The sequence below is a fragment of the Kogia breviceps genome, chromosome 11 (genome assembly GCF_026419965.1).
Source record: "Kogia breviceps isolate mKogBre1 chromosome 11, mKogBre1 haplotype 1, whole genome shotgun sequence".
Classification (NCBI taxonomy): domain Eukaryota; kingdom Metazoa; phylum Chordata; class Mammalia; order Artiodactyla; family Physeteridae; genus Kogia; species Kogia breviceps.
The window spans coordinates 44,371,616-44,386,125 of NC_081320.1; the positions used below are offsets into that span (position 1 = coordinate 44,371,616).

Sequence of the window (14,510 nt, forward strand, 5' to 3'; positions counted from 1 at the left end):
AAGGGTAAAAATATTGCTTTATTTGAGAAACTTACTTCCAAATTACTCTTATGTGTTTTAAAAAGTCATAAAGAGCATCCAAGAAGAAGACATATACAGTTTCCATAGGAATAAGGACAAAAAAATGGGGTTGACGATTGCCCCAAATGAAATTTCCTAAAGGAAAAAAAATGTAATATTTAACCTTTTTTTGAGGCAGGGTAAGTGAACTACACACATCATAAATAAAATTTCCTTACTTTACAAGGAGGAGGGACTGTGATCCTGTTTTTGATGCATATTAAATACAAAATCCAAAATCCACTGCTCTGGATAAAGATGAGGGGAAAAAAATCATTCTTCTATATTTCAATTCTCATGCAATGAAATCCAAAGGTCGGTTGAATCCACCTTTTCGATTCATGTACTGCCTATGATGAGAAAATTTATTGTTATTAAAAAAATTCTGGATTCGTCTTATAAAAGAAGTAATCACTTGCTTCAGAAATTAAACCTATAAACCATTTTTAAAATGGCAAAGTCTAGGGCAAGAAGTATTCAAAGTTAAAATCCAAATAGAGGTACAGAAATATACTTTCAATATTATTTGGGAAGATTCTACAGACTTTAAAAAAATCAACTGAAAATCCATATTTATTTTCGGTAACACTAAACACCTAGCTAGTTTAAGGAAACAGAGAAAGAGTTTCAAAATGCATACCCATCAAGCAAATCTGATTTCACACTGTACTAGTTCTCCCCATAAGACCTTAATTGAAGGTAATTTTACAATGGACTGTTGATGATTCTGGTACTTTAACTCACAGCAGTCTCAAATCACACTATTCATATTCTAAATTAATTGGAATATTAGTTTTTTATCAGTGATAAATGTAGAGAGAAAGGCAATGTTTGAAGATGTCTTGACTTTTCCATTAATTCAGTGAGATTTCAAGTATGGATTGGTTTGTTCTGTGGTATTAATAAAATATACCTATATTTAACAGAAGGACATTTACAGTTGAAATCCTTATACAATCAATTGAGGTAAATAATTCAGGAGGAATCTATTTTAAAATCTATAATTATAATGAAATTAAAGCCTAAAGACTTGAGACTATGTTATTTTGAAGAAAGAACTACTTGGAGCCCTAAAATATTTAAGCCAACTACCCTTCTTTATAATAGTTAACTAGTTCACATGTAAATGTGAAACTATTTTAACATACAAGAATATAAACAAGGAAGATTAAAACAAGGGACAATATGGAAACTATTAAAGTAAGGGACTGTTTGGAAAACTGCTACATTTCCTACATCATTATCCCATAAAAAATTCTTTCCCAAGCATATAATTTATATTACTTCAAACATAATAATGGCAGCTATGCATACCTATACTTCCTCTTCTGAGACACATTTATGGCATAGGCATTTACAGAGCCATCCACCTTTTTCCCCTGGAGAAAAGCAAGAAACAAAAACCAAAAAACAAAACACACACAAACAAACGAGCAAACAACACACCAGAGAAAGAACATATTATATGCCTTGATCAAAGAGCTGCATCCCACAGACCCTCTTAAAAGGCAAGATTCATTTAAGCATGAGGTAGTCCAATGAGTGAAAGAATTTTCAGATCCTGATGATATCCCATGACCTCCCAAGCGTTATAACTCTCTGTTCACATTTTTTATAGTCACATATAAGCAAATAAACCAATATTCAAACCAACAAACACTCATGGTATATGTATTATGTGCAAGACATACAGGGAAACTGGGTAGCAGAGCCTCACCTTTTCTGGTCAAAGAATTCTTCAAAACCGAATACAAGTTATGGATATTTTCTCTAGAAAAATCCATTCACAAAAATTTAACTTATGACCTTAACTGATGGCATTCTCAAATCAGTCACCCTTTCTATCTAAATCCCATTTCTTACACAGGCCTTGAAATTTTGATTTTTAAAATCAAGAATCAGAATAACAGATGCTAATGTTGTATCACTTGTATCGTGGACTTTTTTTTTTTCAGTAATTCCTTTATGGGTCTTTTGATTCAACCTGTTCCACTTTCTGTTCCTCATGCCTGAATTGCCTTCCCAACCCCATCCAATCTTCAACCATCTGGTTCTTATGCATCCTTCAAGGCCCAATTCAAATGATCCAGCTGCCAGGAAGCACCCTCTTCTCTAACTCCCAAAGAATGTTAACTGTGCTTTCCTCACAATACCCTGCATGTTCTACTCTGCATGATCATGTGTAACATCATATACATGATGTTATTTCCCATCAGACTGCAAGCTCATATGGAGCTTGATGGAGGGATATGGGTGTGAGTGACCTTTGCAACTGTCACTTGCAGGCTACTGCACTTGCAGGTACTCAGAAAATGACTGTTAAATGTATGAACACTGCCAGTTAATGCCACCATGAGTGCATGTGCAGGAACACACACATAATCTCCCTCCCCTATTATTACTCACGGCTGTGTACCTTGTTTAGCATACTTATTAGATATCTGTGTTAGGCCAAAAAAAAAAGGATTCTTATCCACTGGCATGCACAGGTGAGGTATATATTTGAAGTTGAGCTAAAACAAGTATATTTGGTCTTCCTTTTCTATTCCTGTTTTCACTGCATTTTGGGGGCAGGGGAATACTGAGTAAATTACTTAAGGTGTATTATTTTAACCTCCCAAGAACAGGAGGTAGGCATGACTTGGAAAAAAAGTAAATGATGTTAACCTTTTTACTAAGTTCAACTACTGAAGGCTTTCTGATTTTTGAAAACTATTTGCAGAGTTGTATATTATTTGCCCTCTTCTCATTTACACGCTGGAATAGAAAATTATCCATTAATAAGCATAACCAAACTTTGAAACTTTCTAGAATGCTAAAATGGAAGGGAAAATAAGTGACTACATTGGCATATGAAGAGGTTCCATCATAGATTAATGATGAAATATCACAAGATACATATTATTGAAAAATACAAATGAGCTGAGAGACTTTGTAACTGATAGGCATGAAGCCAACTGCATACAAATTAAATTAACATCCTTGTAGATGTCATTAAAAAAACAACTGGGTACTCCATAATTTTTATGGGATCTATAAATTCTCACCTAATTTCTCCTTTATACACAAACATTTAAAAGACTACATTTAAAAGTAGTGGCTCCATCTTTACATCTGATTCTCAGGAATTTCAAACATAACATCCGGCAACAGTAAAACCAAAAGAGAAAAGAATTCTAATAGTGAAGGTCCTTCACTATTCTAAAAACAATAAAATTTAGTTGTCTCATTTTGGAGATATTTTTATTCACCCAATGTATGTATTAATAAACCAGTTCACTTATAAAATGCTCTTTCGAATAAAAAATAAGGGTTTGGTATATTCAAGAAAAAAACCTGAGACATAAACTGCATTAAATTCTAAAATGGGGTTCACATAACCATTTGTGAGAACAAGAGCGCATTCTTAATTTTCTCAGCTCAAAACAGTCACGCCTCTGGTACTCCTCTTAGGTCATACACTGTCATTTAATAAAATACATGGGAGCCCCACATAATCACATCAGTTAGAAAGAAACTCTTAAAGCACCTGAGATCACCCCGCTCCGTTCACAACTCAATGGAACACAAGATTAGGGGAAGTGGATTATTTTTGACAACTCTCCTCAAAAATTTCAACTTCAATTTGCAAAAGTAAAAGGACTTAAAATTCTAAAAAAGAAAGTTTTAAAAATATATTTTCTCTCTCTCCACACACACACTCTCCCTGCCTATCCTTACTAGCTTCCTCTCTCTATCCTCCCTCCTCTCTGCATTCAATTTCCTCTCTCCTTCCATCTCCCCTTTGCCGTACTTCCCTATCTCCCTATCTCTCTCCCACCTCCCTCTCTTCACCGCCCTCTCCACAATCCCTCCCGCTTTTGCCTCCCCTACTTCCCGATTCTCTCCAGGATTATGATCAGGGCTAGAGAGCATTCAAACTCCTGTCAACCCCTCTTCTGAGCTATGAGATATGCATGCAACTACTCAATGCCATCTTTATCTGGCAGCTGTGCTTCATTCTGTTTCACAGCATTTCCCCTTCCTACAATCCTTTCTTTGGTTAACCCTATCAGTCTGACACTTCAGAGTCATCACTGACTACTCACCTCCATCCCACCACCACTAACTCTGGTTCCTGAATGGTTCTCAATATTCCAGCCCCTCTTCGCAGTTCAGGCCTTCATCATCTTTCACTGCACGACGGCAGTTCTCTCAGCCTCCCATTTGTCCTCCATGAAGCCCCAGATCATCATTCTAAAACACACATATAATCTGTTACTCCCTTGCTTAAAACCCACTGCTTCCTCTCATCACCTAAAGAATCAACTCTAAGTTCCTCAGCATGGCTAAGGATAACACAAGCCTTCTGCGATTTGCCTCCCACCTCTATTTCTAGCCTCATTTGTAGCCACCAGCCCACCAACATGCTTTCACTAGTCACTGAATTTGAAATTCCCACAATACTCTATGCTCTTTAATGCCTACAAGCTCATTGTCATGAGCTTTTCCCTCTGCTTCAAATGATCTTCCTCCTCTTCTTTGTCTGATCACCTCTACTGGCCCTTTAAGATCTAACTCAAATACCCCAGGCAAATACTCCCTGAATTCCAATGGCAGCTCACCAATTCCTTCTCTTTGCTTTCAAATCCCTTCACACAGATAGTTACTGTCTTCTAACAAAAAACTTGTATCAGTGGAAGAAATTACAAGTGATAGTAAAATAATATGGAAAAATGGGACAGATCAATTCAAATAAGAATACTTAACTGGCTACATGTTTTACTTACTTTTGTGGAGTCAAAGGAGGCAAATCCCATTAACTTCATCATTTCTATTTCTTCCTCTGTTTTGCCCTCCAAGTCTTCCTCTACAAAAATCAGTGATAAAATTTTAAACTCTATCATTCTATACATATAAAAAGAGAGGTGGCTTACCAGCAGAGAATATACTAAACAATTAGCTAAAGACTTGAGTTTAATGAAAGAAACTCCTCAATTTGGATAGCATATAACTTAAGGGGCAAGGAAGGATTGCGCTCTCCATCCTCCATTGTAAGAGACTGCTTAAAAGGACATGCTTGGGGGCTTCCCTGGTGGCACAGGGGATAGGAAGCTGCCTGCCAATGCAGGGGACACAGGTTCGATCCCTGGTCCGGGGGGATCCCCACATGCCTTGGAGCAACTAAGCCCGTGCACCACAACTGCTGAGCCGGCACTCTAGAGCCCGCGAGCCACAACTACTGAAGCCCACGTGCCTGGAGCCTGTGCTCCACAAGAGAGCCCACCGCAATGAGAAGCCCACGCATTGCAATGAAGGGTGACCCCCACTCGGCAACGAAGACCCAACGCAGCCAAAAATAAATAAATAAATATTTAAAAAAGGACATGCTTGGAGCCTTTAGGAAGGACCACCTTTAATATCAGACAGAACACTAGTTTTGACGATACTTCCAAAATATGATATTCTCATGTTTTTAACTGTCCTTCTTGTATCTAGACCACCAGATAACCAGTAACTAAGGTACAATTAAAACAACATCTCAAAACTACATGCAATGAACACTATAAAAAACTTAATAGTTAAATGTTCAAAAATTATACTTTTATAATTTTATCATAACTGAAGTTATCTAAACATGACTGTACTTTTCCTACAGTTATTTATCTAATAACATTACCAGTTATCTGACGTTCCTTGCTCTTTGTTTCTTTTGTTTCTTTCTTCTCCTCATCTCTTCTTTCTTTTAATCGAGAAGGGGAAGGAGATGTGGATCTATGTCGTCTTGGGGACCTAAAATTTAATAAGTAAAGATGCCAGAAACAGAGACATACCTGGTGACTTGTGTTGATGAGCACAGATATACATGAGTGCCTGCAAGGTACAGGCTGAACAAAAGCCAGGCTCTAGAGCACCAGGAATTTGTTCCCCAAAGCAGAATGAGGAAGAAAGTTCTGCCTAGGCCCTAATTGTTAGCAAAACATTATTTATTGTTTAATCATCAGTTACACTCAGTATAGCTAGGGCAAAAAATTTTTCTGTAAGGCAGAAAAAAGCAACGAAACAAACAAACGTGTCTGATGCTTATTAAGAATCAGACTCCAAGGACTTCCCTGACGGCGCAGTGGTTAAGAATCTGCCTGCTAATGCAGGGGACACGGGATCGATCCCTGGGCCAGGAAGATCCCACGTGCCATAGAGCAACTAAGCCCAAGCGCCACAGCTACTGAGCCTGCGCTCTAGAGCCCGTGAGCCACAACTACTGACGCCAGCGGCCAGCGTGCCTAGAGCTGATGCTCCGCAACAAGAGAAGCCATCACAATAAGAAGCCTGCATGCAGCAACAAAGACCAAACGCGGCCAAAAATAAATAAATATATAAATTTATTAAAAAAAAAAAAAAAAAAAAAAAGGAACCAGAGTCCACTTCTAAGATTCTTCCAAGATCTTACATTCTTGAGTATATACTTGAATAAATTATTATCACCAAAAGTTAATAAAAAGATAAAAATACAAAACACTTATTTCTTACTCTTGCTAAGCTAAGTGCTTTTCATGTATTACTTCTCATTTATTCCTCACGGCAACTCTACTATGTGGAATGTTATCAACCCCATTTTATCAATGGGAATGTTAGGTTTAGAATAAAGAGAGATAAAGTTCCCCTCATTTCAGCAAATCCTAAGTGCCTTTGTAACAACAGAGTCAAGTGCAGCGACTACAAAGTTGTGGTAAAGCTTCTGGTTATTTTCTGCACTCACCTGGAACGTCTTCTGTGTGGGGATCGAGAGCGGCTTCTTCTCCGATCTCGCTCTCGGGACCGGGACCTTTCTCGGCGCCTGCGTTCTCTCTCTCGCGAGGTGGACCGGGACCGCCTACGCTCTAATATAAACACAAAATTGTAGAGCCGAAAATTACCTCCAACATCTACTGGATGCTGCACACCGACCAATAGTAATATAACGCGCGCCATTTCTAGATGGCACATTAAAAAAGTAAAAAAGACGCATGAAATTAATTTTAACAGTATAGATTTAACCCAATATATCCAAACTATTAGCATTTCAACATGTGCTCATTATAAAAAAAGGACACTTTATTCTTTCTTTTTTCCGCATTAAATCAAGGAAATCCGGTGTGGATTCGTCACTTAAACAGCAGTTCTCAATTCCGACTGAGAACATAAGTGCTCAATAGCCCTTTGTGGCTCAAGGGCTCATTTAAGATCAACCCTGATTAGTTGAAGGTGATAAAAACTATCAAGGGGGGAGAATCTAGGGACTACGTGACATCTCCCGATGCAAGTCCTGGCTTCTCTACCTCTCACTACCCCCTTCATGGGGCTGGGGCCAGAAGACATTACGAGGTGAGCTCCCTGCACGCAAACTCCTAACCATCATCGATTTCCCTACTATAAACTATAGTGTATATATATATATATATATAAGCTATAAACTCAGGGAAGGAAACCCTGAGCATTTAAGAACCTGGCGGTATCACATGCTGAGTGTTACGCAGTGTGGCATCAATTCTCACTTCAGTTTTTAAAGGTAAGCAATATTACCCCCAATGTCTAATTACGGGAACTCGGACGCAGGAAGGCTGAATGACTTGCAATCGGTCACCCAGAAATTAAGGGAACCGTGGCCTGACTCTACATTCCCCAGCCACAAGTACAACAAAAGTTACTGTATGAGGGTGACAAAGAGTCGGCGAAACCCCAACTTGGGAAAAAAAAATGCCTTCAAATCCGAGGGCTGAAGCGTGTAGGGCCCAGATCTTCGTTCCCCATCCACCCCCTCTCTTCTCCTCCTGAGAAAAGGTACCCCCTCTCCGCGGCCCCTGGACTGGGAGCAAAAGTGGGGACGGGTCTTCGACCGAGCCCCAGGCCCTCAGAACTGCTTGTGGACTCACCCCTCCGCGGGGACCGGCTGCGGCTGCGACCCATTCGGAGTCCTCCCCAACTTCACGCCGCCCCGGAAACGACTGTGCAACAACTTCCGGGAGGGCGGAGAACTGAGCTTTCCCTGCAGCCTGGGAAGCATCGAAGAGAGTCGCCGGAGTCCCAGCTTCTAAGGAAGGCGGGCGGTGCTGCGCTTGCGCAGAATCACGCGGCCCCGGCCCGATGCCGCCTCTTCCGAACCTGGAGTTTTCGTTGAGAGCGGAGTTGTCCTGTCTGCTGTTTCAACCCCCGTTTCGAGGTGGCTTCCCCATCTTCTTTGTCCACGGTCGGCGTTAAAATGTGTTGTCTGATGTTATTATAGAAATGTCTGGAAAAAGCCATATATAAACCACACAGTTCTCATTCCTCCACCCATTTTTCTTTCCGACTGTCTTGTCCACATGCATAAAATATTTCATACCAAACCAGTTGTAAACATAGCATACGCAAATAGTTTTAAGTCCACCCGGGGAAGAACTAGGGTGGGTCAGGAGGCAGAGGGGGAAAGGGGAAAGAAAGCATGGTTGAGAGCTTTTACTGAGTTTTGTGGGAGGGAATAGCAGAGGCTGGGAAGCAGGCTAAGTAGGTTTAAGACTAGCTTGAATAATTACAGCGGGCCTTGGGATTTAGGGGCTGTCCAGAGCTGTTGTTACCTGGCCCTGGGGTCATTATAGCAGAGGAAAAATGCGTTGGCTGTGAGCTTGATAAAGGAGGTGGTTGGTTGGAGAGTACGGGCTTTCCCCTGGCTGGTTTGCATATGAAAGGCACACTCAGAAGGGGAGTCTTTTGCTGTCTCTAGAAATTAGCTAGCCCTGGGAAGGGCAGTCTCAGCAAGGCCCCAGATGTCAAAACAGCAGAAAATGAAAGAAATAAAAAAGGCATGATTAATACAATTATTCACACAAATGTTTATTGCACACCTATGTCCTAGAGGATTAATCAATGAAGAAAACAACTCTGCTCTTGAGTAGCTTGCAGTCCAGTGAGGGATACAAACAAGTAGTGTCAAGATGCATTGAGAGGGGCAGAACAAGATATTATGAATGCACATAAAGTGGGTACCCAACTGGTTTGAGGGGAAAGCTTCTCAAGAAAAGTTTCCAGGAGGAATTGGTGTCCAAACGAGTAGAAATCAGCCAGGTCAAATGGGGTGACTTTTGTGGTGTGGACAGGTGGAAGAGATTGTCTGGGCAGAGGAGACTGCATATGCCAGGGCAAGAGGCAAGGGAGCAGACAGGCTAAAAGTAGAGAACTAAAGAAGTATGGCAGCCACCTAGGCAGCAAAGAGTGAAATGTAAAGACAAGACTAGAAGCCTTGTAAGCTATGGTAGAGTTATCCTGAGGCAAAAGCAATAGCCTTTGAAGGGCTTTGAGGACCGGAGGGAATCACATTTGAGTTTATTCAGAGAACACTTTGGGTAACTGGAGACTTGACTACAGGGGGAGAACACCTAGGGAGTATGGTACAATAATTTAGATTGGAAACTCCAGTGGTCTATACTAGAGTGGTATCAGTAGGTAAGGTGAAAAGTGGCTGAATTTGAGAAGTAATTGATAAAACTGGAAAAACTTGATTTTTGGAGGCAGAGAATGAGAGAATTATAAGATTCAACAGTGACATCCAGGTTTCTGGTTTGTGCAACTGGGTAGATAGTAGCATCATTTGTTAAGGCACATAATGTAAGTTTTGGGTAAAGACCATATGTTCAGATCTTGGACATACTAATCTGAGGTGCCATTCTGAACATCCAAAAGGAGATGCCAACTAGATGTGTATATGGAGCTTGGAAGAGAGATCTAGGCTGATTTTTTGATTCCAAAAAAAGGAATCGTCAGAATATAGATGTTCATTTGAAGCCATAAGAGTGCATGAAACCACCCTGGGAGGCTGAGAGAAAAGGGCCTGGAGACAGCTAGAGGAAGAACCCCAAAAGGAGACTAACGGGGAGCCAGAGAAAGAGAAGGAAAACCCATCGAGTGTGAGGTCAGAGAAGTTTTAAGAGAAGGCTGCTGTTTTTAAGAACAAAGCAGTTAATTTTAAATGTTAAAAGGAATGAAAAAAAAACCTCACATCTAACCTAAAGGATTTAGCAACAAAGTCTTTGCTGACTCAGTTTTAGTGGAGTTGGGTTGTGAATGGCTTTTGCAGTGGAGAGAGAACTTGTATAACCTTTTTTTTTTTTTTTTTTTGTCTGCACCACACGACTTGTGGGACCTGAGTTCTGCCACCAGGGATCGAACCCACGTCCATGGCAGTGAAAGGCAGTGAAAGCAGATTCCTAACCACTCGACCACCAGGGAATTCCCTGCATAACCCTCTTGGGAAGTGGCTTATGCAGGGCAAAATATGGCAGTGGGTGGAGGTAAATGTAGGTTTTTCAAAGATGGGAGAAACTTAAGCATGTTTAAAACATTGGTGTGAGTATAGAGGAAAAAAAAGTAAAGTACAGAAGAGAAAGAAAAAAACCAAAGGAGTAAGTTTCCTAAAGGGACAGCCCTGAGGTTAACCATAAGCAGGAAAAGAAGTGGTATGTCTCTAAGTGGCTCCTCCCCCTTAAAGATGTGGGATAGAAACTGTATTCTGCTAGGGCTTCCTTATTTACTGATCAAGTTGCCCTCTCTCAGAATGCAGATTACCCAGCACTGTATCTGGAAGAAAAATCCTGTTTTCAATACCCGAGTTTCTCTCATTCTAATGGCCATTTTAATGGGTTTTGAGTGGAGTAGGGCTGGGGTACTGTCAACACTTGTGATCACACTTGCTTATAACTTCCCTCCCCAACCAGACAGCAATTTTTCAGTAAAGGCAAGCTGTAAAATATGTATGTACTTTACATAAGAATCAACATTAACCATCTGTGATTCCTGCAAATGTACTATTTTTAGCCTTGATTAAACTTTGTTTTACCTCTTCTAGTCCTATTTTATGTAAAATCACCAGCCTTTACAAAAGTGTCCTACTTTATCATTACAAATGGATGCATGTTGTTGAGTCAGTAATTTCCCCCCTAATTAGATGCAGTCTGACCACTAGTTAACAGTGATTGATGATGTTTGAGGTTTTTGTGGACTTTAAGAACTGCAAACTCTGTGGTTAGGATGAAACTGTACTATGACTTTTGTTTTTTAATGTAGTCAAGTGATTTAGGTCCACATTGCTTGAAATTATGATTCAACACATCATTCTAGTTGATTGACAAGTTATCTACCATTTGCACCCCTGGCTCTATTATCCTTTCTATTCTTTACATGGGTTCATCTTGAAGGGAATATAACTCCTGACATAGTTTCAGCGTTAACAGTCCAATATTCTAGATCAACTTTGTTGGACAGAACTTTCTGCAATGATGGAAATATTCTATATCTGCCCTGTCCAATACAGTAGACACTAGTTACATGTGGTTAACTAAGCATTTACAATGGGTCTAGTGTGATTGAGGAAGTAAATTTTAATAAATTTTATTTAATTTTTTTTTCCCCCGGTACATGGGCCTCTCTCTGTTGTGGCCTCTCCCGTTGCGGAGCACAGGCTCCGGACGCGCAGGCCCAGCGGCCATGGCTCACAGGCCCAGCCGCTCCGCGGCATGTGGGATCTTCCTGGACCGGGGCACGAACCCGTGTCCCCTGCATCGGCAGGCAGACTCAACCACTGCGCCACCAGGGAAGCCCTAATTTTAATTAACTTAAATTTAGATAGCCACAGTGACTCTTGGTAACCCTAATTTTGCATCTGATGTTGAAATCTGCTCATTAATTATGGCAATGAATCCTATTTAAAGACTTGAAATGCGATAAAATGTTGGCTGCTAAACACTTGGGTTTTGCTAATGACTACAACATTCATTTAATTTTGCCTACCTTGCTAAGTTTCAAGCCAAATTTATTTAAGAAAAAAAAAAAAAGAAAGGTACACTCATATCTCTCTTTAATAATTTAGCATGGAACTCTAGAACATTTTCTCTTAAGGACTTCTTTACTGATAGCCAAGTAAAAATAACTATTACTGGGTAAATATTGTTTTCTAGCCCTTGCAGCTTAAAAAAAGACTTGACAAAGGTTATAAGGCAAAAGCTGACAAACACCTTCATAAATAATAGTTTATATGATACTTCAGCTGATACTTTTAACACTTTATTGAAAATATTCCAATTATAAAGAATGAAAAGTATGCAAACATTAAAAGTATTCGGTAAGAAAACAAAAGCAGATCTTTACTATCAATGTGAAGTACTAGCTGACAATTACCAGTTTCTCCAATGAGAACACAACCTACTTATGACTGAAGAAATAATTATTTTATCTGTGAATGACATAAGCAATTTGGCCAGGAAACAAAGAATGGACAGGAACCATATGTAATTCCAATTTGATTAATTCATATAAGTGAAATGAAATAATTTTACTCACCAATATACTCAAATTTTAAGTATCTTTACTCCCAAGATTTGGAAAAATTCAATTATTCAAAGAATTCAATTTGTTTGGTATTTATATTTTGTAATATGTAGGGGTGAGGAACCTCTGATGTTACCATAAAATAGGAAAAAAAAAAAGCATCTCATGAAAGAGATATAGTTATAGCCAAATACAAAAAGAAGAAATGAAGCCTCAATACAGCCAAATTATTGGATTTTTTACTACAGTTCTAGGGGTGGAGATAGGGAAGGCATTTAAAAGCTTCCTTTAAATTTACCATGAGGATGAATTTTGAAAGGACAAAAGTGATTTATGAATCTATGGACATAGCACTAGGGAAGAAAAACTAGCAATAAATTCTAAAAGTTAAATCTAATTGGAAAATATCTAACTTGGAAAAAAATTCTGGTTTCAACTAATTTTTTGTTTTGGTCATTTTATATAATAGCTGATTCTTTTTTCCAAATGGGTATTTATTTGTACAGATACACAAAAGTAATTCCCATTTCTCTTAAAACATACTAAAAATATACATTAACCACAAAAAGTACTCACTCTGACTGCAAAGATGATGAGCATGGCTATTTTCAAAATAGCAGTAAACACAAGAAACCAACATATATAAATCATGACAAATGTACATCTCATTTTTGACAAAAATAAGTTCTATTTGTACATTAATGTTTTATTATCAGCTTCTATATGATATCCTCCGACCTTATTTACATACTATGAGATTTCTAATAGCATGTGTAACTCAAAGGCACTCAATTCAGAGGTTATAAAGTCCTGAGCTTAAGTAGGAAATAGGATTCCCAACTAAAATTTGAACATAAATAAAAAGATCACAGAATATGAGAATGTTTAAAGTGTAATATTTGATACATAAATAATCTGTGACCTAATACCTAATAATAGAGTTGTACAGAATGTCAAAGAAAAAACCATGTAAGGCAAAGGAATATCCTCAGAATCCAACTGATTTTCCCCCCAAGTTCATTTGAAAGTCTGAACCTGATTTTTTTTGTTAAAATCCTAGTAAAGCTAAATATCAATAAAAAGCAAAATAAAATAGCGTGAAAATGCTTAAGTTAAAGAAAAAGTTCCTCAGTCTTCAAAACCATGAAAAAAAATTTAATGATTAAAAACATATATAGATTGGAAGAATATTCGACTAGGAGGAGGAATCATAAAGAGCAGTTGAAAAAATTAAAGGACAGCTTTAAACACACCAACTGAAACAGCATTTATAATTAGCCAAATTATTCCTTTAGCATTCTTTTAGCCAAATAAAAATAGAACTTACAGATGGATAATTGAGGTTCACTAACATTAGGCAGGATCAGAGTTCAAGCTAAAAATTAAATCTATACTTGATTGCAGAGAAATGTGAAATTTACCTATGGTAATTTTCTACTGATGCCAAATTAAAAAGCATGAGTCGACATCTTTATAACAAACGGTTTGACAGATATTTTCTTGGCTTTAAAATGTTTTTTCATATATGCATAGAAATGTAATGAGGATAAGAATAGTCTTCTGTATTATCTGAACAGGTTCATAAGGCCTTTGTCACTGTTAGTCACCTTAGATGTGAATATCTGCAGGGCCATTAAGTTAAAGCTGGCCAAAAAGTTTACAAAGTGCTACTGTTTCCAACTGATGAGATCCTCAGTTTTCTGGATTTTCTGGATGATGATTATTTTCAGTTCTTTTTTCTGGTGATATATACAGGAAGTTACAGCAGATATATAAAGGGAAGATCAGAAGCCTGCTGTCCAAGTTCATCACTACTTGTTCCTATAAAACAAATTTTTTGCTTTAATAATAATAGTAATATTACAAAAATAAAACAGAGAACCAAACTGTTGAATTGAGTAAATTGAAGGTTAGTATGGTGGTTAAAAGTATGCATCTGGAGTCTGAGAGTCACTGCGCAGATCTCAAAACTCCCACCCACTAGCTGTGTGACCTTGGGCAAGTCACTGACCTTATCAACTACAGCTTCCTCACTGTAAAAGGGGACAATAAGAGTACCTACCTCATATGATTACACTGAGGATTAAATGAGACAATGCACACAGAGGGCTCACAAAGCCAGCTATATATTAAGT

General features: G+C 38.6%; 2 protein-coding genes across 4 annotated transcripts in view; both read right to left on the reverse strand.

Moving 5' to 3' along the window:
- On the reverse strand, positions 1–8,308 carry SNRNP27 (small nuclear ribonucleoprotein U4/U6.U5 subunit 27). 2 transcript variants are annotated; one of them, XR_009338287.2, is made up of 7 exons: positions 7,953–8,060; positions 6,800–6,920; positions 5,720–5,832; positions 4,830–4,909; positions 1,375–1,439; positions 240–410; positions 1–156 (listed from the first exon to the last, which is right to left on the reverse strand). XR_009338287.2 is itself a non-coding variant. In XM_059079841.2 (6 exons), the coding sequence occupies exons 1-6, from the start codon at positions 7,984–7,986 to the stop codon at positions 356–358; spliced, it is 468 nt and encodes a 155-aa protein (XP_058935824.1). In that variant the 5' UTR covers positions 7,987–8,308; the 3' UTR covers positions 1–355. The 2 variants fall into 2 exon arrangements, 1 of the variants encoding a protein (XP_058935824.1); XM_059079841.2 differs by having other exon boundaries at positions 1–410; positions 7,953–8,308.
- Positions 8,309–11,889: 3,581 nt separating this feature from the next.
- GMCL1 (germ cell-less 1, spermatogenesis associated) overlaps positions 11,890–14,510 on the reverse strand; it is a 50,771-nt gene continuing 48,150 nt past the window's right edge. Inside the window, exon 14 of one of the 2 annotated variants that reach the window (XM_059079812.2) lies at positions 11,890–14,196. In XM_059079812.2, the coding sequence (XP_058935795.1) occupies positions 14,068–14,196 (129 nt within the window). In that variant the 3' untranslated portion in view covers positions 11,890–14,067. The remainder of the gene's footprint in view (positions 14,197–14,510) is intronic. The other variant, XM_067007448.1, reaches the window with a different exon arrangement.